Source organism: Hetaerina americana, unplaced genomic scaffold, assembly GCF_022747635.1.
Source record: "Hetaerina americana unplaced genomic scaffold, ioHetAmer1.1.p SCAF_1, whole genome shotgun sequence".
In the NCBI taxonomy this organism is placed as follows: domain Eukaryota; kingdom Metazoa; phylum Arthropoda; class Insecta; order Odonata; family Calopterygidae; genus Hetaerina; species Hetaerina americana.
Genome location: NW_027286069.1, coordinates 122,116,117 through 122,142,608, shown reverse-complemented (window position 1 = coordinate 122,142,608; position 26,492 = coordinate 122,116,117). Strand labels below are relative to the sequence as shown.

At 40.3% G+C, this 26,492-nt stretch overlaps 1 protein-coding gene across 1 annotated transcript in view; it reads left to right on the top strand.

Moving 5' to 3' along the window:
- The window catches only part of LOC139687143 (D-beta-hydroxybutyrate dehydrogenase, mitochondrial-like), a 93,519-nt gene that overhangs the window by 43,235 nt on the left and 23,792 nt on the right, over window positions 1-26,492 (top strand). Inside the window, exon 3 of the mRNA XM_071584280.1 lies at window positions 22,410-22,493. Coding sequence (XP_071440381.1) covers window positions 22,410-22,493 — 84 coding nt within the window. The remainder of the gene's footprint in view (window positions 1-22,409; window positions 22,494-26,492) is intronic.

The window sequence follows — 26,492 nt, the reverse complement described above, 5'->3', positions numbered from 1 at the left end:
TAAAAGCATTTAAAGATGGGTCCTTTTCCGTTGACATCAAGAAAATAATACGAACCCCAACGAATTACGGGCGGAGGGATCACGAATATAAGATTAGAGAGATAGACTGCAAGACTGACAGGTTGAAATGGTCATTTTTTCCAAGAACAATAAGAGACCAGAATGCTTGTAATCGAAATCCCCCAGGAGCCGGCTCGGCATAATAAGTATTAACCTACAAGGAAAGGACTGCGCATGGTTATATTTATATATATTTTTTCAGGTTCCCCCCACCTTTCACCGTCCATTTGGAAAACCCTAACCCCCTAATCCCTTACCCTTTCCTCCTGGGGGCTGCACCTTCTGCCACACACCTTTTTGTGGCTCGCAGGGTATTGATGTAGATGTAGACTTAAGATTTAATTGACAGTAAAAATAATGATTTCCGTTTTCGAAAGGGATAATATGTTTTCCATATTATTTGTCGTGTTCAACTAAATCCGATGCTATCTCAAGGACCTAATTTTTAATGATATCACCGGGTGATAGCTGCAATTGGTTTGGTAACCAAATAGACCTTAGTTTTGAACTCACCGTATCGACTTCTGGTGACAATGCCCTTGCTCTGTACACTGTATAGTGCTGTCTGTACACTAATACAGTGCAGCACAGTAATACCATATACGTCTCGCTTTGATTTTTTGCATTGTACTGTGTAATAAATAAGTAAATTATATTTAATACAATGCTTATATTTTATTACCATTTATATTACGTGTATTTCTAGGTGCTATTATCAAATATCTTTTTATTGCAACCTCCATTGTAGCTTTTGTTGTAGGATAACGCTATATTTAGTACAACGCGGTCAATACATGGTCCATTATGAAAGTAATGCGCATGATTTTACTGTGACGCGACTATCCATGGCAGCGCGGCAAAACTGGCTGGGAAATGTGATGTGGGGTCTGCCCTTTTAACGCAGCCGGCCGTTTGTTTGCTCCGAGCAGTCTGAGCGAAAAGACGTGCCTCCGCGTGAAGTTTGTTTCTCGAGTTTGTAACACGGTGTGATGGAGCACACGCCACTAGCCCTCAGCCACACGTCCTTCATTGTCACCAACTTCCTAGCCGGGAGCACCACCGGGGCCGGGGTGGTCCCCCAGTCCCCTTATAATCCCGATTTGGCTCTGTGCGACTTTTTTTTAATTTCCCCGATTGAAGAGAGAGCTGAAAGGAAACTATTGGGAGACCGTGGAAAACATACCAAAGCATGCTACATAAACGTTCCTAAGAGAGACATTCCCGTAGAGAGGAGTTTCAGGGTGCCTTCCAGGTATGACAGATATGTGTCTGCGAGTCTATTGATAGAGGGTGAGAGTATTTTGAAGATTATAATATAATATATACATAATATATATATTGATATCCCACACAGCTAAAGTTGTTCTCAGGATCATAAACAAAAGGATAGAGAGTAGGGCAAATGATTACTTAGGGGATGATCAGTTTGGGTTTAGGAAGGGGAGAGGTACGCGTGATGCCATTGCAGTAATGAGATTATTAATCGAGAGGAATATAGAACACAACCAGGAGGTATTTGCCTGTTTCGTAGATTTCGAAAAAGCGTTTGATAGAGTGAATTGGGAAAAACTAATGAGTATATTGCAGAAAATAGGAATAGATTGGAGGGAAAGGAGGCTAATCCGCAACCTGTACATGTCTCAGACTGCTCAGGTACGAGTGGGAAACGGGGAGTCAGGATGGGCAGTGTTAGGAAGGGGTGTAAGGCAGGGTTGCCCATTATCACCGTTGCTGTTCAACCTGTATGCAGAGGAAATGATCAAAGAGGCATGGGAAGAGCTCGAGGTAGGAATGAAAGTGGGCGGGTAATGGGTGGGAGGGACCTGATATAGAGTAGGATGATGGATTTTGTATTTTGTTAGGAGTAATAAAATATTTGTTTGGTAGTTGTGTCCATCCAAAAACCTACCTTAACCGGTAGATTACCTTAAAAAATAAATATATATATATACAGGTATATATATATATATATATATATATATATATATATATATATATATATATATATATGTATATATATACAGGTATATATATATATATATAAGAATATAATATAATGATAAAATGAAGTATGAGTACGTTGAATAAATCTATATTTCCCAGAGAATGCGCATTACTTTCATAGTGGACCGTGTACATTATTACTTTCATCCTACTGTGAGTTCATCATTAGCTTGTTATCGAATTGGCATAATTTACTCGAGGTGAAACGTAGTAACACAAAATGTAATATTTCTAAATGAAGTTTATCTATCTTAGAATCCTCTTTTGATGGAGAAACATGATTGTTGAGGTGCCGGACAAGGTATTCATAGTATATTTAACACTTAAATACTTTACGAGTTCGTAGATTGTGGACGAAACCACTGTGTTTTGATGAAGTTTCGCTCCTTTCTCTTTAGTTGAAAGATATTATAATAAATGCGACCACCTTACGGATAAGCGGGCCAGTTCCTGTCACCCATCGCTTTCCGTGAAGCTACCCGAAATGATCATGACTTGTTTGCGTGAGTCTCATGCCCGTAATCGTCTAGAATAACATCCGGACCCTCCGTGCAGCGGCCAACTAGGCACCCGCATCTGTCAACGCTTGAAATGAAGCTCTAGTTTAAAATACCATGGAACCAATCACTTGATTCAAATCAATTGGAACACGCAAAATGATTTATGTTCTCATTTGCATTGAATTATTTGTCTGAAGTCTGATTTTTGTGCCAAAATTGAAGTAATAATCATAGAAACCAGCTCGCAATATAGACTAGAGAAATAGCGATTAGATTCCGACTTCAATTTCTACACGTGTTGGATTTAGTGATGGTATAGCTCTTCGCGTCTGAGTTTCGTGTGGAAAATATTAAGCTTTTGGGAGATCATCCGTCTCTCGAGAACCATTAGACCCTTTGAGGACAGCCATGCAGGTCAGTTCAACGCCAACAACAAGCCCCTTCATTCCTTCGTCTTGAATCAACTTACAAGATGTCACCATCAACATGAAATATAATATCGAGCACAAATAACTTGAAATAATGGAGCGTATAAACTGCCATTAGGATGCTGCCGCTAAGTACGAGGGCATGTCACTCGTCGGTGGAGCTTTAGCTCCCCGGGCTCCTCCATTCCCTTTCTTCTTTCCCCTATATACACAAATCAAAGCATTATACACGCTTGATGGCTAGGGTGTCTTTGCAGTCGTATTGTTGTGGTGATGAGACGCGCTGGTCCAGCTTTTTCGGAATGATGATTTGTGGTGATTGATCCGATGAACCGTCGTTCAATTGGCAGCCATCGATTGAGAGAAGGACACGTGGCGAGGTCTGATTCGTTCCACTGAGACTTACAAAGAGATTATGGAAAATTGAAATATTATAGCGGTTTATTCAATGCGCCTGGATATTGAAACCATACCAAAAGCATGCATTTATAAATATGGTAATCCCAACGAACATCAGACTCATTTTGTAATTTTTCTGCTGAGTTATTAATATTGCCTGTGGATCCTCAAAATAGTGAGCAAAAATATTAATATTAGAGCCCTAAAATCTCCAAGTGTAACCGTAAAGGGCCAGAGGGTGGATGGGCCTCGGGGTGTTTGGTTGTGTGGACCCCTCGAGGGAGTGCGTTGCGCCTTTGTGCACGTAACCCTCATGTCAACCATGAACCGGGGTGGCCTACCGACCGGGGATTTGGCGTGGCGGGCCACGACTTCGCTTGGAACCGAGCATGGCTCGACTCTCGGTCATAAAAACAGAAGTAATTGGCCGCCCGAAAATAAACCACATTCACATAAAAGCATTACCATGAACTGCATCATTTCCATACTTCCGGCGGCCATTTTGTGCATATGGCTCGTGTTGAGAAAGCTTGGAATCGCAAACACCCGCAACGTTTTTATCTATTGAAGAAATTTGACCGCAAATAGGTCTGTAAGATAAACATTCAATTGAATAACGCAGTTTTTCAATCAGGACACTGTTGTAGAATCAATTCGGAGGGAATTTCTCGGGATATGTTGGTCATGAGCATGTTTTTTCGACACGGGACTATTTATCATCTTTTAGTCTGTGTATGTAGGCTGAGGAAAAAAGCTACTCTAATTGAAACTTATGTAAATAGAAATCCTTCAACCATCAGTGCTGTCAGCAGGGTCATATTATGTGAGGATGCATATACAAATGGTGACTGATCGTATATCTAGGCTTCCCACATATATATAAATCTGCACTTCTCGGGGAAAAGAGTATTCACTATTTCTCGTGTGCATATATCCTTAATACCTAAAATTAAATGGTCACGATACGTTAAATGTGATCATTCTTGGCGGCATTAGGCAGTGTAAGAAATTTATCTATACACCTTCAGTAAGCAGGTGATTATTCCTCAATTGTTTATCACGCATACACACACGAAATATATATATATATATATATATATATATATATATATATATATATACTCATATATACAGAAACATATATACAGAAACATATATAAGGAAAAGGGATAGGAACACGTATAAAGGACGAACACAATAGAGGTGGGGAAGGCGGAATCGAACGGATCACAAGAGTAAAAATATTTCCTCAACCGGGACTCGAACACCGGATCTTTCCACTTGCCGGGCGGATGCTCTTAACCACTTGAGCTATCGAGGATATGTAATTTACCCTGAGATCCGTGGGTCTTATATGTCGCCAAGCGCCCCGATTCTTTAGCCAAGAGATGGCGTCAGGGGGCTGTTTCACCCACCAAAGGAGAAATAGACAATACACAAGAGGAAAGGACAGTGGTTAGAATTCATACAACATCATACAGGAAAAGAACAGTGCGTTTCGTGGCACGCAATGCCAGAAGAAAGAGATGAGCCACATTGGCCAAATACACATTCAAACACGAAATCCCGCCAAACGGCGAATAAATACTCATATATACAGAAACATATATAAGGAAAAGGGATAGGAACACGTATAAAGGACGAACACAATAGAGGTGGGGAAGGCGGAATCGAATATATATATATATATATATATATATATATATATATATATATATGCTTTCACAAACATAACACGAAAGTGCCGAATAGTACAATACACAGTAACACACAATATAGAAACACAAAAAATGAAGAACACTCACACGTTATTTCTTGATATTTCGACGGCTGACGGACTGCTGCAGTCATTACTTCTATATCTTCAGATTAAGACAGATTGTTTCCGTCGAAATATCAAGAAATAACGTGTGAGAGTACTTCTTTTTTTTGTGTTTCAATATTGTGTGTTACTGTGTATTGTACTATATATATTATTTATATTATTAGGTAATCTACCGTTTATAACATTCTACCCTCTATCACAGTCTTCAACATCCCACTCCCGGTCAACACCCCCTTCATCCACTTTTCCTGCCTCCATAGGATTTCTCCCAACAAACCCCTCTCCTCGCCCACCATACCAAGTACTTCGTCATTTTTTTTCTTCTCTGTCCATTTCACCTTCTCCATTCTTCTCCAAATCCACATTTCAAAAGCCTCCAGTCTACGTCTATCCTCCTGCTTCAATGATCACATTTCCGCGCCGTACATAGCTAAAATCCATATCAAAGTTTTTACGAGTCTTTTCTAAATATCCCTACTCAATGTCCCTGTCATCAACTTCCTCCTCCTTGTGAAAGCCTCCTTGCCTAGCGCAATTCTTCTCCTTACGTCCCTACTACTTTGATCGTGTTGGTCCAAAACGCTACCGAGATACGTCAACTCTCTACCTACTCTAGTTTTTGCCCTCCTATTTTAATGTTTAGCTTAGCCTTTTTCTTTCTAGAAAATCGCATAACCTTTGTTTTATTAATATTGATTCTCATCCCATAACTATCGCACTGAATTTCCAATTCACTCAGCAGTGCTTGCAGCAACTTGGCTGACTGACAAACTAAAGCTTGACCATCAGCAAACCTAACTGATTTTATGAATTCCCCTCCCACTTTCATTCCTACCTCGAGTTCTTCCCATGCCTCTTTGATCATTTCCTCTGCATACAGGTTGAACAGCAACGGTGATAATGGGCAACCCTGCCTTACACTTCTTCCTAGCACTGCCCATCCGGTATCCCCGTTCCCCACCAGCACCTGAGCAGTCTGATACACGTACAGGTTGCGGATTAGCCTCCTTTCCCTCCAATCTATTCCTATTTTCTTCAATCTACTCATTAGTTTTTCCCAATTTACTCCATCAAACGCTTTTTCGAAAACTACGAAAAAGGCGAATAACTCATGATTGTATTCTATATTCCTCTCGATTAATAATCTCATTACTGCAATGGCATCACGCGTACCTCTTCCCTTCCAAAACCCAAACTGATCATCCCCTAAGTAATCATTTGCCCTACTCTCTATCCTTTTGTTAATGATCCTAAGACCAACTTCAGCTGCGTGGGATATCAAACTAATTGTCCTATAGTCCTCACAAGACGTGGCCTTTACCTTTTTCGGAATAGGAACTGCAACTGATCTCACAAAGTCTTCCGGCCAGATTCCCTCCTCATAAACACTACGGATCAGCCCATATAGCCTCTTCCTCCCACATTTTCCTAAGCATTTTAAAAGTTCCACGGGAATGTTATCTACCCCCACGGCCTTATTTAGTTTCATCTCCCTTAATGCCCTTTCTATCTCATCGTCGAGTATGCCTGGGCCTAAGCTATATTCCTGTACGTCCTATTCTTTTCAATGTCTAACTTTTTTGGTCGCAGTTCTTTACTATACAGTTCTTCTATATACTCCTTCCATCTCTCTTGGATCTTTCCTGCGTCAACTATTACCTTACCCGCCTTATCTCTAACTGTTAGCATAGATCTCCCTTTCATACTTCCCGATAACGATTTAACTTTGCTGTACAGCACACCGATTTCACCCTTCCTCTGCAGACTTTCCATATCCTTGCACTGCCTCTTCCACCATGCTTCCTTTGCTTTATTTGTTGCCCGCCTCAATTTATTGTTCAATTCTTTGTACTTCATTTTGCCTAATTCTATATTTATATTCTTCCATTTTCGCCGCTCATCCATCTTTGTAATCATTTCATCCGTGATCCATGGTTTCCTAGTCCTTTTAGTGTTAACGGTTCCAATAGTGTCTTTTGCGGCTTTAGACAACCATTTCTTGATCACTTCCCATTTTCCTTCGATAGTACTGAGCCCTTTACCATCCTCCATGATTTTCTCTACCGCCTGTTTGTATTCCATCCTTTTCAACCCATTTAATGCTTCTATATTCCATTTTCTAACTCGCCGCCCCTGCCTGATCTTTTTGAAACGTACGCTACATTTCATAACAACTAAATTGTGGTCTGAGTCCGCATCCGCTCCCGGGAAGCTGTGGGATGTTATCACACTGTTCCTAAATCTGTGTCTAACCAGGATATAATCTAGCTGATATCTTCCTGAGTCACCTGGCATTTTCCATGTATGCCTGCGTCTTTTGTGGTGTTTAAACCAAGTGTTGGCGATGACTAACCCCTGTCTTTTGCAGAACTCAACTGCTTTCTCCCCGCGATCATTCCTCGTGCCTAAACCGTAGTCCCCGACCTCATCACCATCTTTTCCTTCCCCTACCGTCATTTTCCAATCCCCCATCACTATCAAATGTTTCCCTGCGGGAACACACGCGATTATGACCTCTAATTGATTGTTTATCCTACCGACCTCTTCCTCCTTCTGATTGCTCGGTGGCATGTATACCTTAATAATAACCAAGTTCATCGGTTTTGCTTTTATCTCTACTAGTAATAATCTATCCGTTAGTTTCCTGCTCTATGTCTACTACGCTTCTTCCGACCTCTTTATTTAATACTATGGCAACCCCTCGTTGGCTCTCATCCCCGCCGCTGTATATTATTCTATACTGATCACTCTAGTAATCCCCGCTATCTTTCCATCTCACCTCGCATAGACCTAAAATATCTATTTTACCCCTTTACATCTCTCGCTTAACATTCTCCAATTTCCCTGTCCTCATCATTGTCCTAACATTCCACGTTCTTATTCGAACTAATTTCGTCTTCTTCTCCGGCGTCTTTTGTTCTGCTGCTGCTGGTTTTCCCTTGCAAGCGTTTCGTGGGATGACGACCGCGGAAGCCTTGCCTCCCCCGCTGCGGGGCACGACACACGACCGATTAGGCCGAGCCCCGTGGTTGCCAAGACTCAAAATATCTGTATAGTCCATCATATTTTTCTTGGGAATGATAATTGAGGTGGTTTCGCGTTGCCTTCCTCAATAGTGTTTTTAACGTGACACCATAACTTACTGGCCACCCCACTGGGGTCAGACGCCATTGCAGCCACCTCACTGAGGAACAGACGCTGCGTGGACTACCTTTCGTCTGGCTCCTAACCTTTGACCTATCTGGCATGGGTGATTCTACCAGGAGCAATATATATATATATATAATACACAGTAACACAAAATATAGAAACACAAAAAAAGAAGAACACTGACACGTTATTTCTTGATATTTCGACGGAGACAATCCGTCTTCATCTGAAGATACAGAAGTAAGGTTGGTTTGGTTACTTCTATATCATCAGATGAAGACGGATTGTTTCCGTCGAAATGTCAACAAAGAACGTGTTAGTGTTCTTCTTTTTTTGTGTTTCTATATTGTGTGTTACTGTGTATTGTACTATTCGGCACTTCCGTGTTATGTGTACGAAAGCATATATATATATATATATATATATATATATATATATATATATATATATATATATATATATATATATATATTTGTGGGTCGCGGTAGTCCAGGGTGTGGAGCGTTGGAATTCTGACCGGAGGGTCCTAGGTTCGATTCCTGGGTAAGTCTCTGGGCACCTGCAGCTCCACCCAAGCTTTGTGATTTTTCGGGTACCAGATCTTCCTGGGAAACCATAACCGACACAGGGAAAGGAATTGGCACCCCTACCCTGATATGTGAATTCTGCACTCCGTCAGGCTCAGTACTGGGTGAACTCTACCATCACCTACCAAACCGACCTTCGGGTCGATTACTGTGTTTATGGTTTTTTTTATATATGTATATATAGTCCATCACTTAAATCTTCGGAATTATAATTGAGGTGGTTTCCCATTGCCTTACTCAATTGTGTTTTTAACGTGACATGTATAAATTATTTAATTGGTAATTATGTTCATCGAAAAACCTAGCCTATCCGGTAGATTACATAATAATAATTATATATACTATATATATGTATATATATATATGTATAATTTTATATATGTATTTATTAATGTGTGTATGTATGAATATATATGCGTGTATGTAATACATATATTAACATAAAATGTAAGTGTATATATATATGTGTGTATGTAATACATATATTAACATAAAATGTATGTGTATATAGTATATATTCATATTTATGTATATTTTTATGTATATATGCATGTGTTTGTTCTTAATATTTATGTATGAATATTTTTAGTGTAGTTTGATGTAAGAAGAAGCCAGAGCTATTTTGAAAATTAAAATATGATTAGCAATTTGCAGATCACGAAGGTAGAAGTGATTTGCGGAAGAAATTTCCATTTTTAGCGACATCGCTGTCAGTAAAAACATGCGATATGTAAGTGCTTTTCAAAGAGTGATTTCTAAGTGCTTTTCTCTGTTCTTACATTGGAGGGAAATCACAACTTACTTGTCCCATTTTAAGGTGCACTAAGTTAAATTAGACCGTCCTTGTACCATCCCTCCTCCCCAGAGCCCCAGCTTAAGTCAAGGGACACACAAGGAATCCGTATTTTGATTTTTCCTATTCGAGCATGTCCTTTTCTGGATTAATTAATGCTTTAGAAAATTAGGAATAAGAACTAGGCTCTTTTTACATACATTTTGATGCCTCAGAACTAATACCTCATCCCATTCCAATGTCCTGTCATATTCGGCTTAGAGTTGTGGAGATGAACCTCTGTGAATTAGTTCGGACACTCTAATCTAATGCATAATTCGTGTGGAATGCCTTTACCGACGTGTGAGCCGATGACTCGGGATGAAAATATTTCCTTCAAGACTTTGATTGCTCATGATGTTGTCTCTGAGAGCAATAGTAAAAGTGTTGTTCGGAGTTAATCCTTCTGAGGAGAATAGGAGGACTGATGTCATTATTAGAAAAGACTTGCAACAACTTTCGCGGTGATATTTTATGGAAATCAACGAATACTCTACATGCCAGCGTGAGTACAAGGCCTTCTCCGCTCTTTTAACTTAGGAGAGACCCTACTTTTCAACTCGTTGAACACAGAATGGGAAAACATTTTGCAACTGTGATCCCAACACCACTCTAATAAGTACAACTAAGCTCCCCCTACCTTTTTCAATAAAATTCGGGATCAATCGAATTCATGGCAAAAAAATTTGAATCTTAAGACTGGAGCTGGGTGGTTTTAGTCAATTTTAAACGTTTTAACTAGTTCTTTTGATTTATCCATTGGAGTCAATATACAATTGTGAAGAATTTGGGCCTAAATTTGGCGCATAAAGTGTCAATTGAAATGTCCGTTGGTTTTTGGAGCAGTATGAATTTTCTCCGTTTGAACATGTGCACGAAAAGTAATCTTCATTACTCCGAGGGCTTCTCATTAAATTACCTACTTACCGTATAAGAGAAGTGAAATATTGTCTAGGTCTCCCTACGGAAGTAAAAAGGCTTAGGCATCCTGAATTAAATGTTTCATTGCCAGAATTTGCGTCGGGTATCAAGCCTTTTATGGCCATAACTTCGAAAGATTTATGTGCTTAAATAATGTGATAGGAATCAAACATTAATCGACTGTCATGACAAGTGTGAGCATGTTCAGAAATTATCGTCAGCCGCGTATTAAGCGCTGAGAAAATAAAAGGGCAAAATGGTCTCTCATCTCCTCACAGAAATATATCCCGTAGCTGTTCAATATTATGACTACTGGGAAGGTGAGGAGACTTGAGGGTGATATCCATCCCATGTCGATGAACTATGTGAGCACACGAAAGAGAAACCAAAATTTGACTGCTTAGGGTTGGCAACATTGTTGGGAGAATCATCAGGGCGAGTCTCCATTGCTGTCGATGGTCGGTCGCATGTCCTATGGTCCAATGCCATAGTCTTTCAGCAAGGAGCCCATGGTGGACACGGAGATGGTCAGGGCTTGCAGGAACCGCGCATAGTTACGTTCAAACTTGCGACTCCAACCCGAGATCTTGGACAACATTATTTTACACACTCGCTACAGATCTTAAGTCTTGGGCTCGAATTCTACCAAGAGATGGCATTCTTTAGTGTATTTTTCGTGGAAATTTATTCCGTGATGCGACTACAGATACCTTTAGATCATGTACAATATAACGTTTTATTTAGAATATCAGATTCTAAATGCCAATGTCACCAAATATGAGCATTTTTATTCTATTTAGTAAGATATGCGTTTTATCTGGAGTCATTTAGACCTTAAAATATCAAATCAACTCAAGGATAGAGTGTTTCGTCAAATACTTTTGTTTCGTAGGATGTATGTACCTCATTAAGATTACGGATTATGGATGATAAGTCACACTTTTAAAACAATTGGAGTAGGTTCTATTTTTTAATTATGCAAGAATAAAAATTAAAGTCAGTGAAATGGTCATTTGTGTTTTTTCGACTTCTTTTATTATTTTGGTGGCACCGGCAGTTAAATATTTTCTGATTCCACGGGATTTACCATTTTATTGGCAATATTTACGGTGAGGGTCAAATTTAATTAATTAAATCCTAATTTAAGCCATTTATTTTTCTGGTTCATCACTTTTAACGGGGAAATCAGCGTTAAAAATCCCCATCGACTCATTGTTCTCGCCATATTGTGTCAAGCATATGGTCTTGTATTCCACCTTGAAATTGTTGAAGCACGACCTTTACTTAGTTGACTGTTTTATTTTTGCTTCCAGTAGAGTGCGTAACTTATTTTTTTGAAGTAATTTCGGCTGAAATTAGTATGCCCAAAGTCTGATGAAGTTAAATAATAAATCTGATAGTAAATTGAAAGATCTCCAATAGCATATTCTTTTATTTTTACGGTTATATTCGTATCAATTACTTCATTGCTACACAATGGTTTTTTCTATGACGTGACATAAAATACTCCATTTATGAGCGTACGTTCATGTATGTTAAGTAGAAATCCGCAGACGCATTGAAATAACATTATAAATGTGTATGTTAAAATCAGTTTAGATGGCTGAGGAGGCATTCAGTAACCTGTCATAAATAAGAGGATAAGAATTACATTTTTAAGCATTACGTATAATTTCCGATACCTTTCTTTAATTTAAGATATGTACTGATCTCGACGTAAAACTTTTAACAATATTGATCTCATTTTGATTGATCAAACATTTGGTATTACAGATGAGGGAAAACTTTCGGCAGTTATAGCAATAGAAGCAAGAATACTCTACTTCTGTTCATTGATTAACAATTAATTTGGGGGCACACTTTACAGAGACCCTAACCCTTTAAATTATGCAAAACTATCAGTACTGTGATTACATTTGATCATGTAGGTACTAGATTATTTATATAATTACATTCCCAAGAATATTACTTGTATTTTTGACGTAAATAAATATAAATAATTAATTATAAACGATAGCAATGGTATATAACAATGGATAGGTAAATGTAAAAGGAATATACCGAGTAAAAGTTTTTAAAGGCTTATTAGAATTAACTTCATCCAGAGCAAGAGACAATGAATTAAAGGAGAAAAAAATTAGAAAGTACTTTACAGTACTTGCAAGATTATTATAGGAAAGGTGTTCACTTGATTATGTTGTTACTACAAACATAGAATGCTTAGTGGTATTTTTCAAAACAGAATTGAAATATGTTCATAAATCTTAAGAAAACCTAAATTTTTAATAGACGGAGTGATTTTAGAGAGGCCGTGGCTTGGGTTGCCAAAGAGTTAGGCGGCACTTAAGCGAAGAACATCATGTAGATGTGACGGCATAGACGGCTACATACGTTTTTGCATAGAATCCTAAGTTCCTTTGAATCATACCCTTCCCATTTTACAAGTCGAACCACACGGACAATTGTTTTTAGCATTTGTGAATCCCAAAGAGGGTACATTTTGCCTATGGTTGAAATTAAATCGTTTGACAACTTTAAAAGCTCATCTGAAGGCATGAATAGGAAAGGTTTATTAGCGTTGTAAAAGGGTTCGTTTTACTTCAGTTCCATTCTTTTTTTTCTGTGAAAGCTTCTCCTGGCATAGTCAAAGACAACTTGATTTATTTTGCTAGCAACTAGTAAAATTCATGAGATTTCTTCTTTCCGCTTGAGGTTCTTTTCCCAACAGGATCGAGATAGAAGGGCGAAAGGGAGAGGAGGGAGCCGAAGGGCGCGGCTGCTTCTACCGTCCGGGAGAAAGCGATTGGACGCCACGCAAAATGAAATATGTTCGGAGCAATGCAAGCCATCGGCTCTCCCGGGATAAAGTCAAACGGTCCACGGAGTACTCGACCGAAAATAAGACGAAAAGAGATTGGAAGGGAGGGAGAGAGGGGAATGGTGTGGGGAGAAAATGGGGGGGGGAAGGGGAGAGGAGGGGGATGAAGGGAGGACATGAAACTCGGCTCTAATTTTAGAGGTCGGGAGCGCGCGCGTTTGGTGTACGCAGTGCTGTGGATCGTTTATTCGTTTGCAGACTTCCGCGGAGTGAAATGGACGGCGGGGTGGAATCCACCCCCTCCCCACATCCCCCGCGCTCCTCTGTCGCCATTCCTCGGGTACCCTCCGCTTTCGAACTCGCTCTCGCATTGCACACGCACGCACACGCGATGAAATCCAAAGGGTTGGGAGCATTAGCCACGCAACCCAAAGAGTATTTTTTTCCAACTATTTAATCACTTTACTTCAAATTTGAACGTTCCCAACCGTTCTTGCACCCCAATTTTGTGAGGAATTCCAAAATATTTCATTAATCTTTAATGTATTAAGTTGTTTCAATTGTTTTCAACATTTATTTTGCTCGTTTTTTTTTGGTGTGTGGTCGCATCTGAATTTTCTCAATTCGTGGAATAAACGTAAACGGAAGTTGGCCGGAAATATTTCGTTCGATCTAGTTTGGTTCCTCTTAAATGTTGGGATGAGATAAAACTTGGTCTTCGCCCCATAAGGCGCTAGCGAGGTGAATGCTTTACGCGGCTTATTCGTATCTTTAGAATGAAGTTGAATATCACTCGACACCTTCGGGAGGCCATAATTGCTGCGATCTTAAAAGGTATTTTTCAGTTGGGTTCGCACTCCCATTCCAATGCAGGCACTTTTCCTGCAGTATATTTTTTTCAATGGAAATCGGAAAATATAATGGAATGGATTTCAAGGGCGACACAGTTGTTTTCTTGCTAATGATTTCTTTATGTATTTTTTTTCTTTTTTGTATACTTTTTTGCACTTTTTTCAGCCGTCGATATATTTATGGGAATTATCTATTTGACAAGCGGGACGGAAGGGGGGAAAGAGGAAATTTAATAGTTTCAATCTCGCCCCGAATGAAGTCAGCTATGCATCTGTTTTCCTCCCTCTCTTCCGCCCCTCTCCTCCCCCCCCCCGCTGCTTCGCAGAACTGGGTGCGCTTCGTGATCTTCTTTTGGTCTCTGCCATCGTCCTTTCTTAGGCATTGGCCTCGCTCTCCCCGGAAGGAGAATATAACCCTCTCCCCATTCCACCGCTCTCTCTCATTTCCATTTCCTTTCCTTTTTCTTCGTCTCTCTCGTTCGAGGGCAGCCTTTCTCCTCTCCCCAAATGTCACCATGGTTCAACGACATGGCAGACCTCGAAGAGTTAATATAAAAACACGTATATTTAAGGAAAGAGTTCTGAATACTTGACGAAAGTCAAAGGTCACACTTTTTTTAAACCTATTCATTCCCTTCTCTCCTCATTTCACATTTATTCTCTTTGTTCCCTTTGATTTTTTCCCCTCCACACGAAGAGACTGCGACAACATGGCATTCGGCGCATTTGCTTCGGTTGTTTGTCTGTAATGATTGAGCTCGACCCCCCAATGTTTCCATTTAAGGTTTTATGCATAACAGTTGAAGCGTCGAGACAGTAGGGCAAACTAAATGTTGAGGATTAAGTAACGTTAAGTGGCTATTGGAACAGGATTTTCCACGCATTGAATTCGATGTTTGTTCTCAGTAGCCGCAGAGAATCCTTTGAAGAATAGAGACGAGCACTTCGTTCCTTCTCGAGTTGTATATAGAGAAAACTTCAAGCTGAGGACAACTTTCACTTCATAGGACATTGAACTACGTACTAGTAGTATACTCAGGGATCACGAGGACTTCGCCCGCTAACCAACGCTCTAAGTCACACTAATCAACGCTAACTCGGCGATTTCGCCCGGCGAGCGTTGATTAGCGTGACTCGAGAAACACAATAGTCATTCCCTAAGCAGTATACAATCCCACCATCTCAGGCTTCGAATGCACAAGTCATTGTGCCCCATGATAGTATTCGTCCAGAGCAGGCCCGCCATTCAAAGCCGAATTTTCTCATGATTATACGATCGAAATTTATCATCTTTCTTACATGCAGCGTATTGTGACAGCGATGATATTCCTTAGATATTTACTAGATCGTTCAAAATTCACTATCCATCAGAAGGCATCTTCAATATTTTTATTTGCACTAAAAAATGAAACAATCCTCCATAAAACATCATGATAATAATTTTTTTTAATATCCAGAATCGTCCATAGAAAATTCTGATTTCATTAAATAAACCTGACGGCATGATATGAATTTTACTATATATTGTTCCTCACCAACTGACAATGATTAAAGATGTTGCGAGAGAATCATTTGCTGCTGTTTGTGTGTTTTGTGCATTTGGTTTGTTTCAGCACAGCACAGATTCATATGCTTGGATCCGTTCTTTAAAACTTGAAGTAGAATTTAATGTATGGATAGAATTGAGCTCCTACTGCTAGTAGTAGTGTTGAATAAATGAAAAGCTCCAATAGCCGTAAACAGTTTACCTTTCAAAACAAAGTACAAATGAGATTATTTCACTAACGCCACAAGTCAAAGTAAAACGCCACTTCAACTTGTGTTGCCGTAACGACTCTCCTTCAGTACGCTGAAGAGGTCTGCTTTGTGGCCGATATACGCGTATTCGTATTCGCCTTTTATTATCCCTTTCCTTTTGTTTTACCCTTTAGCTCATCCTTTGACTTGTGGCGTTAGCCAAATAAACTCATTTGTACTTTGTTTAGAAAGGTTAACTGTTTACGGCTATTGGAGTGTTTCATTCATTCAATAGATTATAATAGCCCACATTAATGCCTTTATGATATTCTTCGTCATCGTGATATACATGCTGTCTTACCTTATTTTTATCAATTTAATTGACATTCATTATGGACCTTTTTCTTGCGTAAAATATTTCACGCAAAGCAGACAATTATATTTTTTGATTCCAGCCAATAATTTGTTGATATTTGTGATTGTTAAATATAATATTAGTTTTTCTTCGCTATTCGAATGATAAATACCTTGAAAAATGTATCCTTGATAAAAGTGTTCAATTGTGCGGAAGTTGTTTCCAAAGGCACCCAGTCCATTCATGTCCGTGGAAACATATCTCGAATATACATTAGGTATGGGTAGAATGGAATAAAGCTTTTGCCACTAAAATAAAAACTGTCATGCTGAACAATTCATCAATCTCAGAGCACCTTTTTTTGCGTATTGTGATTTAAATAAGATTGTTGGTCTTTGTAATTACCTGTCGAGCTGTAGAGCTCCCCTCTCTGGACACTAATTTCTTTGAACAATATTAAATTAAGAATTGATAGCTCCAGTCGATATCGGGAATGAAGCCTCAGTACTCACTACTAAGATATTTTCAGTAGCCTTCGTGCCATATCGGTAAATGCAATGAAATACATATAATATACATTATATATATAATATATATATATATATATAATGTATATATGTAAACTGTATATCCCTCCCCGGACTACAACCTTGACGTGGTGGAAGGGCTTGAACGTTCCGATGACCCCTAGAGCTGTGCAGGCGGGAGAAATAATAATTGCTCCTGGTAGGGTCACCCATGCCAGATAGGTCAAAGGTTAGGAGCCAGACGAAAGGTAGTCCAAGCAGCGTCTGTTCCTCAGTGAGGCGGCTGCTATGGCGTCTGACCGCAGTGGGGCGGCCAGTAAGTGGTGGTGTCACGTTAAAAACATCATTTAGGAAGGAACCGGGAAACCACCTCAATTATCATTCCCAAGATGATGATGGACAATACAGAGATTTTGAGTCCTGGCAACTACGGGGCTCGGCCCAATCAGCCGCGTGTCGTTCCCGACAGTGGGGGAGGCAATGCTTCCGCGGTCGTCATCCCACGAAACCCTTGCAAGGGAAAACCTGCAGCAGCAGAACAAAAGACGCCGGAGAAGAAGACGAAATTAGTTCGAATAAGAACGTGGAATGTTAGGACAATGATGAGGACAGGGAAATTGGAGAATGTCAAGCGAGAGATGGAAAGGGGAAATATAGATATTTTAGGTATATTCGAGGTGAGATGGAAGGATAGCGGGGATTACTGGAGTGATCAATATAGAATAATATGCAGCGGCGGGGACGAGAGCCAACAAGGGGTTGCCATAGTATTGAATAAAGAGTTCGGAAGAAGCGTAGTTGACATAGAGAAGGTAACTAACGGATAGATTATTAATTATAGAGATAAAAGCAGAACCGACGAACTTGGTTATTATTCAGATATACATGCCACCGAGCAACCATAAGGAAGAGGAGGTCGATAGGATATACGATAAGTTAGAGGACATAATCACGTGTGTTCCTGCAGGGAAAAATTTGATGGTGATGGGGGATTGGAATGCGATGGTAGGGGAAGGAAAAGATAGTGATGAGGTCGGGGACTACGGTTTAGGCACGAGGAACGACCACGGGGAGAAAACAGTTGAGTTCTGCAGGAGACAGGGGTTAGTCATTACCAACAGTTGGTTTAGACACCACAAAAGACACAGGTATACATGGAAAATGCCAGGTGACTCTGAAAGGTATCAGCTAGATTATATTCTGGTTAGACACAGGTTTAGGAACAGTGTGATAAATTCGCACAGCTTCCCGGGAGCGGATGTGGACTCTGACAACAATTTAGTTGTTATGAAATGTAGCGTCCGTTTCAAAAAGATAAGGTAGGGGCGGCGGATTAGAAAATGGAATGTAAAACCATTACATGGTTTGAAAAGGAAGCAGTACAAACAGGCGTTAGAGGAAATCATGGAGGATGGTAAAGAGCTAAGTACTATCGAAGAAAAATGGGAAAGTATCAAGAAAGGGTTGTCTAAAGCCGCAAAAGACACTATTGGAACCGTTAACGCCAAAAGGACTAAGAACCCATGGATCACGGATGAGATGATTACTAAGATGGATGAGCAGAGAAAATGGAAGAATGTAAATACAGAGTTAGGACAAATGAAGAACATAGAATTAAACAATATATTGAGGTGGGCAACAAATAAAGCAAAGGAAGGATGGTGGAAGACCCAGTGCGAGGATATGGAAAGTCTGCAGAGGAAGGGTTAAATCGGTGCGCTGTACAGCATAGTTAAATCCTAATCGGGAAGTAAGAAAGGGAGATCTATGCTAACAGTTAGAGATAAGGCGGGTAAGGTAATAGTTGACACTGGAAAGATCCAAGAGAGATGGAAGGAATATATAGAAGAACTGTATCGTAAAGAACTTATACCAATAAAGTTAGACATTGAAAAAGAATATGACGTAGAGGAAGATAGCACAGGCCCAGGCATACTCGATGATGAGATAGAAAGGGCAATAAGGGAGATTAAACTAAATAAGGCCGTGGGGGGTGGATAACATTCCCGCGGAACTATTAAAATGTTTAGGAAAATTTGGGAGGGCGAGGCTATATGGGCTCATTCGTAGTATTTATGAGGAAGGAAACTGGACGGAAGACTTTGTGAGATCAGAAATAGTTCCTATTCCGAAAAAGGTAAAGGCTACATCATGTGAGGACTACAGGACAATAAGTTCGATATCCCACGCAGCTAAAGTTGTTCTTAGGATCATAAACAAAAGGATAGAGAGTAGGGCAAATGATTACTTAGGGGATGATCAGTTTGGGTTTAGGAAGGGGAGAGGTACGCGTGATGCCATTGGAGTTATGAGATCATTAATCGAGAGGAATATAAAACACAACACGGAGGTATTTGCCTGTTTCGTAGATTTCGAAAAAGCGTTGGATAGAGTGAATTGGGAAAAACTAATGAGTATATTGCAGAAAATATGAATAGATTGGAGGAGCAGGAGGCTAATCCGCAACGTGTACATGTCTCAGACTGCTCAGGTGCGGGTGGGGAACGGGGAGTCCGGTTGGGCAGTGTTAGGAAGAGGTGTAAGGCAGGGTTGCCCATTATCACCGTTGCTGTTCAACCTGTATGCAGAGGAAATGATTAAAGAGGCATGGGAAGAACTGGAGGTAGGAATAAAAGTGGGCGGGGAATTCGTAAAATCAGTTAGGTTTGCTGATGACCAAGCTTTAGTTTGTCAGTCAGCCAAGGGGCTGCAAGCATTGCTTAGTGAATTGGAAATTCAGTGCGATAGGTATGGGATGAGAATAAATATTAATAAAACAATGGTTATGAGTTTTTCTAGAAAGAAAAAGGCTAAGCTAAACATTAAAATAGGAGTGCAAAAACTAGAGTAGGTAGAACAGTTTGCGTATCTCGGAAGTGTTTTGGACCAACAAGGTCAAAGTAGTAGGGACGTAAGGAGAAGAATTGCGCTAGGCAAGGAGGCTTTCACAAGTAGGAGGGAGTTGATGAGATGGACGATGACTAAGGATATTTAGAAAAGACTCGTCAAAGCTTTGATATGGAGCGTAGCTATGTACGGTGCGGAAACGTGGTCATTGAAGCAGGAGGATAGACGTAGACTGGAGGCTTATGAAATGTGTGTTTGGAGAAGAATGAAAAGATGAAATGGACAGGGAAGAAAACAAATGAGGAAGTACTTGGTATGGTGGGCGAAGAGAGGGGTTTGTTGGGAGAAATGATATTGAGGCACGAAAAGTGGATGAAGGGGGTGTTGACCGGCAGCGGGATGTTGAAGAAGATGAATATAGGGTAGATGTTAGGCAAACGAGGAAAGGGAAGGAACAGGATAGGGTTGTTGGACGGGATGAAGGGAGGAATAAAGTACGCAGAGCTGAAGAGGGACCTGATTTAAATAGGATTTTGTGTTTCGCTAGGGGTCACAAATTATTTAATTTTTAATTATGTCCATCCAAAAACCTGCCTTATCCGGTAGATTGCCTAATAATAACATATATATAGTGGTTCGCTGTAGTCCAGGGGTTGAGCGTTTGACTACTGACCGGAGGTGCCCGGGTTCGATTCCCGGGTTAGGCACTCTGAGCACCTGCAACTCCACCCAAGCTATGTGATTTTTTGTATACCAGGTCTTCCTGGGAAATCATAACCGGCACAGGGAAAGGAACTGGCCCCCCTACCCTGATTTATGAATTTCACACGCCGTCGGGCTTAGTACTGGGTGAACTCTACCATCACCTCATAAATTGACCTTCGGGTTGATTATTGTGTTTATGACCCTCTATCAGGACATAATTGAATTTTTATTACATGTATCATATGACAGAAGTACCATTTCATTCAACCAATTGACACCCCTCTATCCTGCTCTAAAAATGAGTTTAAGTCTGATTTAGAACCTGGGCGTGCGTGAGAAAAGGCTGTCGCTGGAAGTAGTCTCCATCCTCCGGGTAACGCTGTGCGAATCTTAAATATTTTAAGATGACATTTCATTGAAAATAAAGAGTAATCATGAATGATTGTAATCCTTGTTTTATAGTTTGAATGAAAATATTTAAATGATAATGAGTATGTCATATCATTATTGACTAATTAATGTTGCATCCACTCTAAAAAGAAAACCCTTAATGGTAATGCCGTACGTAAACGGAATGCAAAGCAAAAGAGGCGAGGCAACGTAATATTTCGAGTTAGGTCCTTGGGAATGTGTAAAGGTAAAAATTGTCTTGTGAATAATCCCTTTGGCTTAATACTGTGCACACTTGTGTAATAAATTGTAAATACTGCACCTATAAGACACCCCTGCGGCGAGTTGGAGAGAAATGACGCCGTGTCTAAAGCGATCACTGCCCTTAAGAGTGCATAATATTCCCCGAGAGTGCACATTTTTCCCGCTAGGGCGTCCACTCTCCGCGGCATCTTGATCATGCCCCCCCCTATCTCTGCCCATCCTCCCCCACCTGCCCCCCCCCCCCGATGATCCTCTGGCCTGCAAATCGCTGGCCCTCTCGCACCATTCCCCTCCTCAAATATTCATTCCTTCGGGCTCCATGACAACGAATGTTACTGCTGCGGATTCAGTCATCTGATACGCCGGGAAATAAATATTCTTTAAAGACTCAAAAGAAATGCGGACATAGAAAAGTATTTTCAAGATATTTTCGGACCGAGCATTCCTTTCCCTTTGATTTCGTTTTCGGTGGAAGCTTCCTAAGCTAAAGGCGGAGGAAGCAAATGCCAATAAACGAAAATTATATCTGCTCTTGCTACGTATCCTTGTACCCTGTAATTTGATGGATTTGAAAAAAAATGAATTCCATTGGTTTAATTTTGTTTCTGTGAAAAGTTGTATCATATCTGATGGTGTGTATTTATGGATAATAAATTCTTGCCGTATTTAATATAAATAAATTTATTGCGCATCAGTATGAGTTTCTCAATTTGAGGGCAATATTTTAGAATTCTTTTGGATGATATTGAGTTCTTGAAAAATTGAAGAGGCAATTCTTGAGCGAAAGACGAATCCTTATGCGAGCCTCCATGCCCATTGCAGGCTGCATTACGACATCCTGCGATGTGCACGAACATTTCCTTTTCAGCATTGGACAAATTTGTAAATTAAAACTACAAATTAAGAATATTGATTTGTTAAGAAAATTAACTGGTTAGGCTGGTATTCAACCATTTTTACTCAGGATTCCTTTCGCAATCATTTATCCTAACGGGAAACTTTTACGAATTTACTTGAAAGCATAAAGCATATTCTCCGATATTTTGTTTTCTACTAACATAATTTTGTATCCCTTCAAGCACATCCGTCAGAGCCACTTACGGCGGAGTACGTAACCGCATTCATGCACACGTATGTACTCACGTACTTATGTCGGTGCAGTGTGATCGTGGAGGATGTGTGGAATTCAATGAGCTTTTTCGATTGCAGGTGAATGCCGCGGGGAAGGCAGTCCTCGTCACCGGCTGTGAATCTCGGATAGGATTCGCCCTCGCTCGGCAGCTCGATGAATTGGTAAGACAAGCATAGGATAGATTATTATATTGAAGAAATACATGGCTTACACTCCAATTCCGTTTTGGGAGAGATTTCTTTTTTGAGCATCTATCTTGGTCATAATTAAAGATATGCACTCCCATTTGCCACTTTATATTCCATCACGCCTTCTTCTTGGGTATTCCTTTCATCTCTTTAAAACTCCATATCCTGCGACATGCATTTTCTGCAGTCTGTAAGACTTCTAACGTTCCATGCATTGAGAATTTCTTCGACCGCGTTCACCCATAATTCCCTTGGATTTCCCCTTTCTCTAAAAAAACAATGTACTCTACTTTCTGCAATTCTTTTATCGGCTCCAATAAATTCTCTCTGCTCAGCAAGACGAGCGACTCGCCAACTTATTTGTTTATTGTCCTACAAGTACCCAGCCAATCGGCACATTTACACGCACTCTCCATTCTGCCATTTATATTCATGCCGTGTGATTTATATTCATGTCTCACATTTCCATATTTATCGCAGCATTATCTTCCTTTGTCATCAAGCCAAGATGCAGATAGTTCACTTCTTCGCCGTATTCACTCAGCGTGCAACCGTTCTTTCCGTTCTTTTTATCAAGCGTAATTACTTTCGTATGTGAAGACGTTTACCCCCCATGGCCATTCTACCTTTCATCTCACCGAAGCGATCCCTCGCCCTTGTAAACCGTTTCGGCCCTCAGCCACTAAACAATGTACCATCAGGACGTAGAGGAATATCTCCACCCATTACACCGATCTTACGGATGGATCCATAACTCACGTGGTTGCACAACGCAGCCGTCTCCTGCTCTTTTTTTTTGGCATTCACTCTTGTACTTAAAATCAATTGCGTTTGCAGCTGCACTTCCCACACTCCATCACTTTTATAGCATGCCTTAAACCAATTCATATATATATATGAATATATATATATACATATATATATATATATATATATGTGGGTCGCGGTAGTCCAGTGGGTAGAGCGTTTGACTGCTGACCAGAGGGTCCCGGGTTCGATTCCCGGGCAAGGTGCTCTGGGCACCTGCAGTTCCACCCAAGCTAAAGTGATTTTTCGGGGACCAGGTCTTCCTGGGAAACCATAACCGGCAGAGGGAAAGGAACTGCCCCCCTACCCTGATGTGTGAATTTCACACGCCGTCGGGCTTAGTACTGGGTGATATCTACCATCACCTACTGAACCGACCTTCGGGTTGATTATAGTGTTTATGGTTTATATATATTCATACATATATATATACCCCATTATGCTTATTATATATATATATATATATATATATATATATATATATATATATATATATATATATATATATATAATAAGCATAATGGGGTATATATATATGTATGAATATATATAAACCATATATATATATATATATATATATATATATATATATATATATGTATATAGCAGGGAAAGGAACTGGCCTCCCAACCCTGACGTTTGATTTTCACACACCGTTGGGCTTAGTCCTGGGTGAACTCACCTACCATCACCTACCAACCGACCTTCGGGTTGATTACTGTATTTATGGTTTATATATACATATATTAAATATGCATAATGGGGTGTCCAGATATATATATATATATATATATATATATATATATATATATATATATATATATAATATATATATAAACCTTACAGTCCAATCCCAACATCGTTGTCACCTCCGCCGCTCCTCTGTTGTAATTCTAAACACCAATGACTATATTTCCAAAGCCCTCGCTCAACTGAACGATACATCAACCTACATCATTCTCATCAAAAACCCAACACAAACTTTCCAAACCGAAATTCGGTCTTTTCTCCTTCACTCCGGACCAGAAGAAGGCCTCACCTCCCAAGACATATACCTACTTTCACCCCCAAACCCCAGAACACCCCAGTTTTATCTCCTCCCAAAAATACACAAACCCAACATCCCCTGTCGTTCTATAGTTTTCAGTTACAATTCTCCCACCGAAAGAATCTCCGCATTCTTTGACCGCCACCTACAACCACTTGTACTCTCCTTGCCCTCCTTCACGAAAGACACATACCACTTCCTCAACCGTCTAAATTCTGTCTCTATTCCATCCACACCCAACCTACTTATGGCACCATCGACGTTACCTAGCTTTATACCTCTATTCCCCATGCAGAAGGTTTATCCTCCATCCGGCATTATCTTTCTCTACGCCCCCTACCCCAGCGCCCCTCAACGGAATTTCTCCTCAATCTTGCCACTTTCGTCCTAACTAAAAATGTATTCACTTTCCAAAATTGTTTTTACCTACATACAAAAGGCACAGCGATGGGAACGAGGATGGCACCATCATACGCCAATCTCTTCATGGGCCATCTCGAAGAGACTTTCCTGTCACAGCAACCCTTTCAACCTCTTTTCTGGGTCCGCTACATATACGACATTTTTATTCTCTGGACACATGGCTCTGATTCTCTCAACAATTTCTTATCCGCCTTAAACTCATCTTTCACTGTTAAATTCACCTCTTCCATTTTAGACTCCACCATCACCTTTCTTGACACAGACATCTCATTTCAAAACAACAAATTCACCACTTCAGTACACATCAAAGCTGTGGTGTGGGTATTGCTGCTAACATCAGCAATACCCACACAACACAAGCTGTCATCCGCAACACACGAAACGCTCGATTCCTAACTCTCTCTCTATCCGCGGACACAAAATTCGCAACACCACAGCCACTCTCAACAAATACCTTGACAATCTACATCTTGCACTCCTCAAACGCGGTTACCCAGAAAAGCTCCAGCAAAATAAAATCCACCGCTCCACCCGACCACACACACCACATAAAAACAAGCCCATATCTGACGCAGGACTCAAACTTTGCGCTACCTATTTCCCCGGTTTACACAGACTGAAAACCTCCCTTAAAGAAGTGTTTCCTATTTTACATGACAATGACACGACCTTATCCTTACTATCCCAATGCCCATCTCTCGCATACAGACGCCCCGCCAATCTCAAAAACCTTCTGAGATCCACCAACCCTTTGGCGCCCCCCCGCGACAAATTTCCTAATATTTCCCCTTCTTGCAACCGTCCCCGATGTAAAACTTGTCTACTTATTAGATCTACTCCCTCTCCCTGCATACCCTCATTTCCCCCTCACCGCGTTCCCACGCTAGTTGCCTCTCTAAAAACATTATTTATCTTTCTTCATGCAAACATTGCACTTCCTGTTACATAGGCGAATGCATTACCCCCTTATCCATTCGAATGAATAATCACCGGTACTCTTTTAATTCTTCCTCACTCTCTTCTCTTCCTATCCCTCCCTTCACACGCATATTCCCACAACATTTCATTGAACCAGTGTTTTACTTTTAGCATCCTAGAATCCCTACCCGATTCAGCCACCAATATAGAGGTGAGAACTCAAGAATCCGCGTATATATTAGTTTTCCGATATTTCAAAATTCCCACCCTTAACCGCCATCTTTAATTTCCTCCCAGCATTCCCTGCACCTCACTTCCCCTCCCGCGTCCAGACCCCTTACAACTCTCCAGTAAATGTTCAGTCTTACTTAGAGAAGGCCTCGGAGAAGGCCAAAAGCTGAAACAATTTCCCGTGTGAGGGTCCTATTAAGTGTTACTATTTTATTTGTGTTCTATTTTGCCGTCCCAATATTATACTGCTCCTGTGTTTCCATATAATCGATATATATAATTATATATATATATATATATATATATATATATATTATATAATACACAGTAACACAAAATATAGAAACAAAAAAAGAAGAACACTCACACGTTATTTCTTGATATTTCCACGGAAACAATCCGTCTTCATCTGAAGATATAGAAGTAATGACTGCTGGAATTGTAGAGGTGAGGGGTGCGAGAGAAAGGGAAGGAGGATAGGGGAAGGAGAGAACGGGAGGCCAAGGAGGGGTGAGAGGAATGGTTGGGGAGAGGGAAGGGAGAGG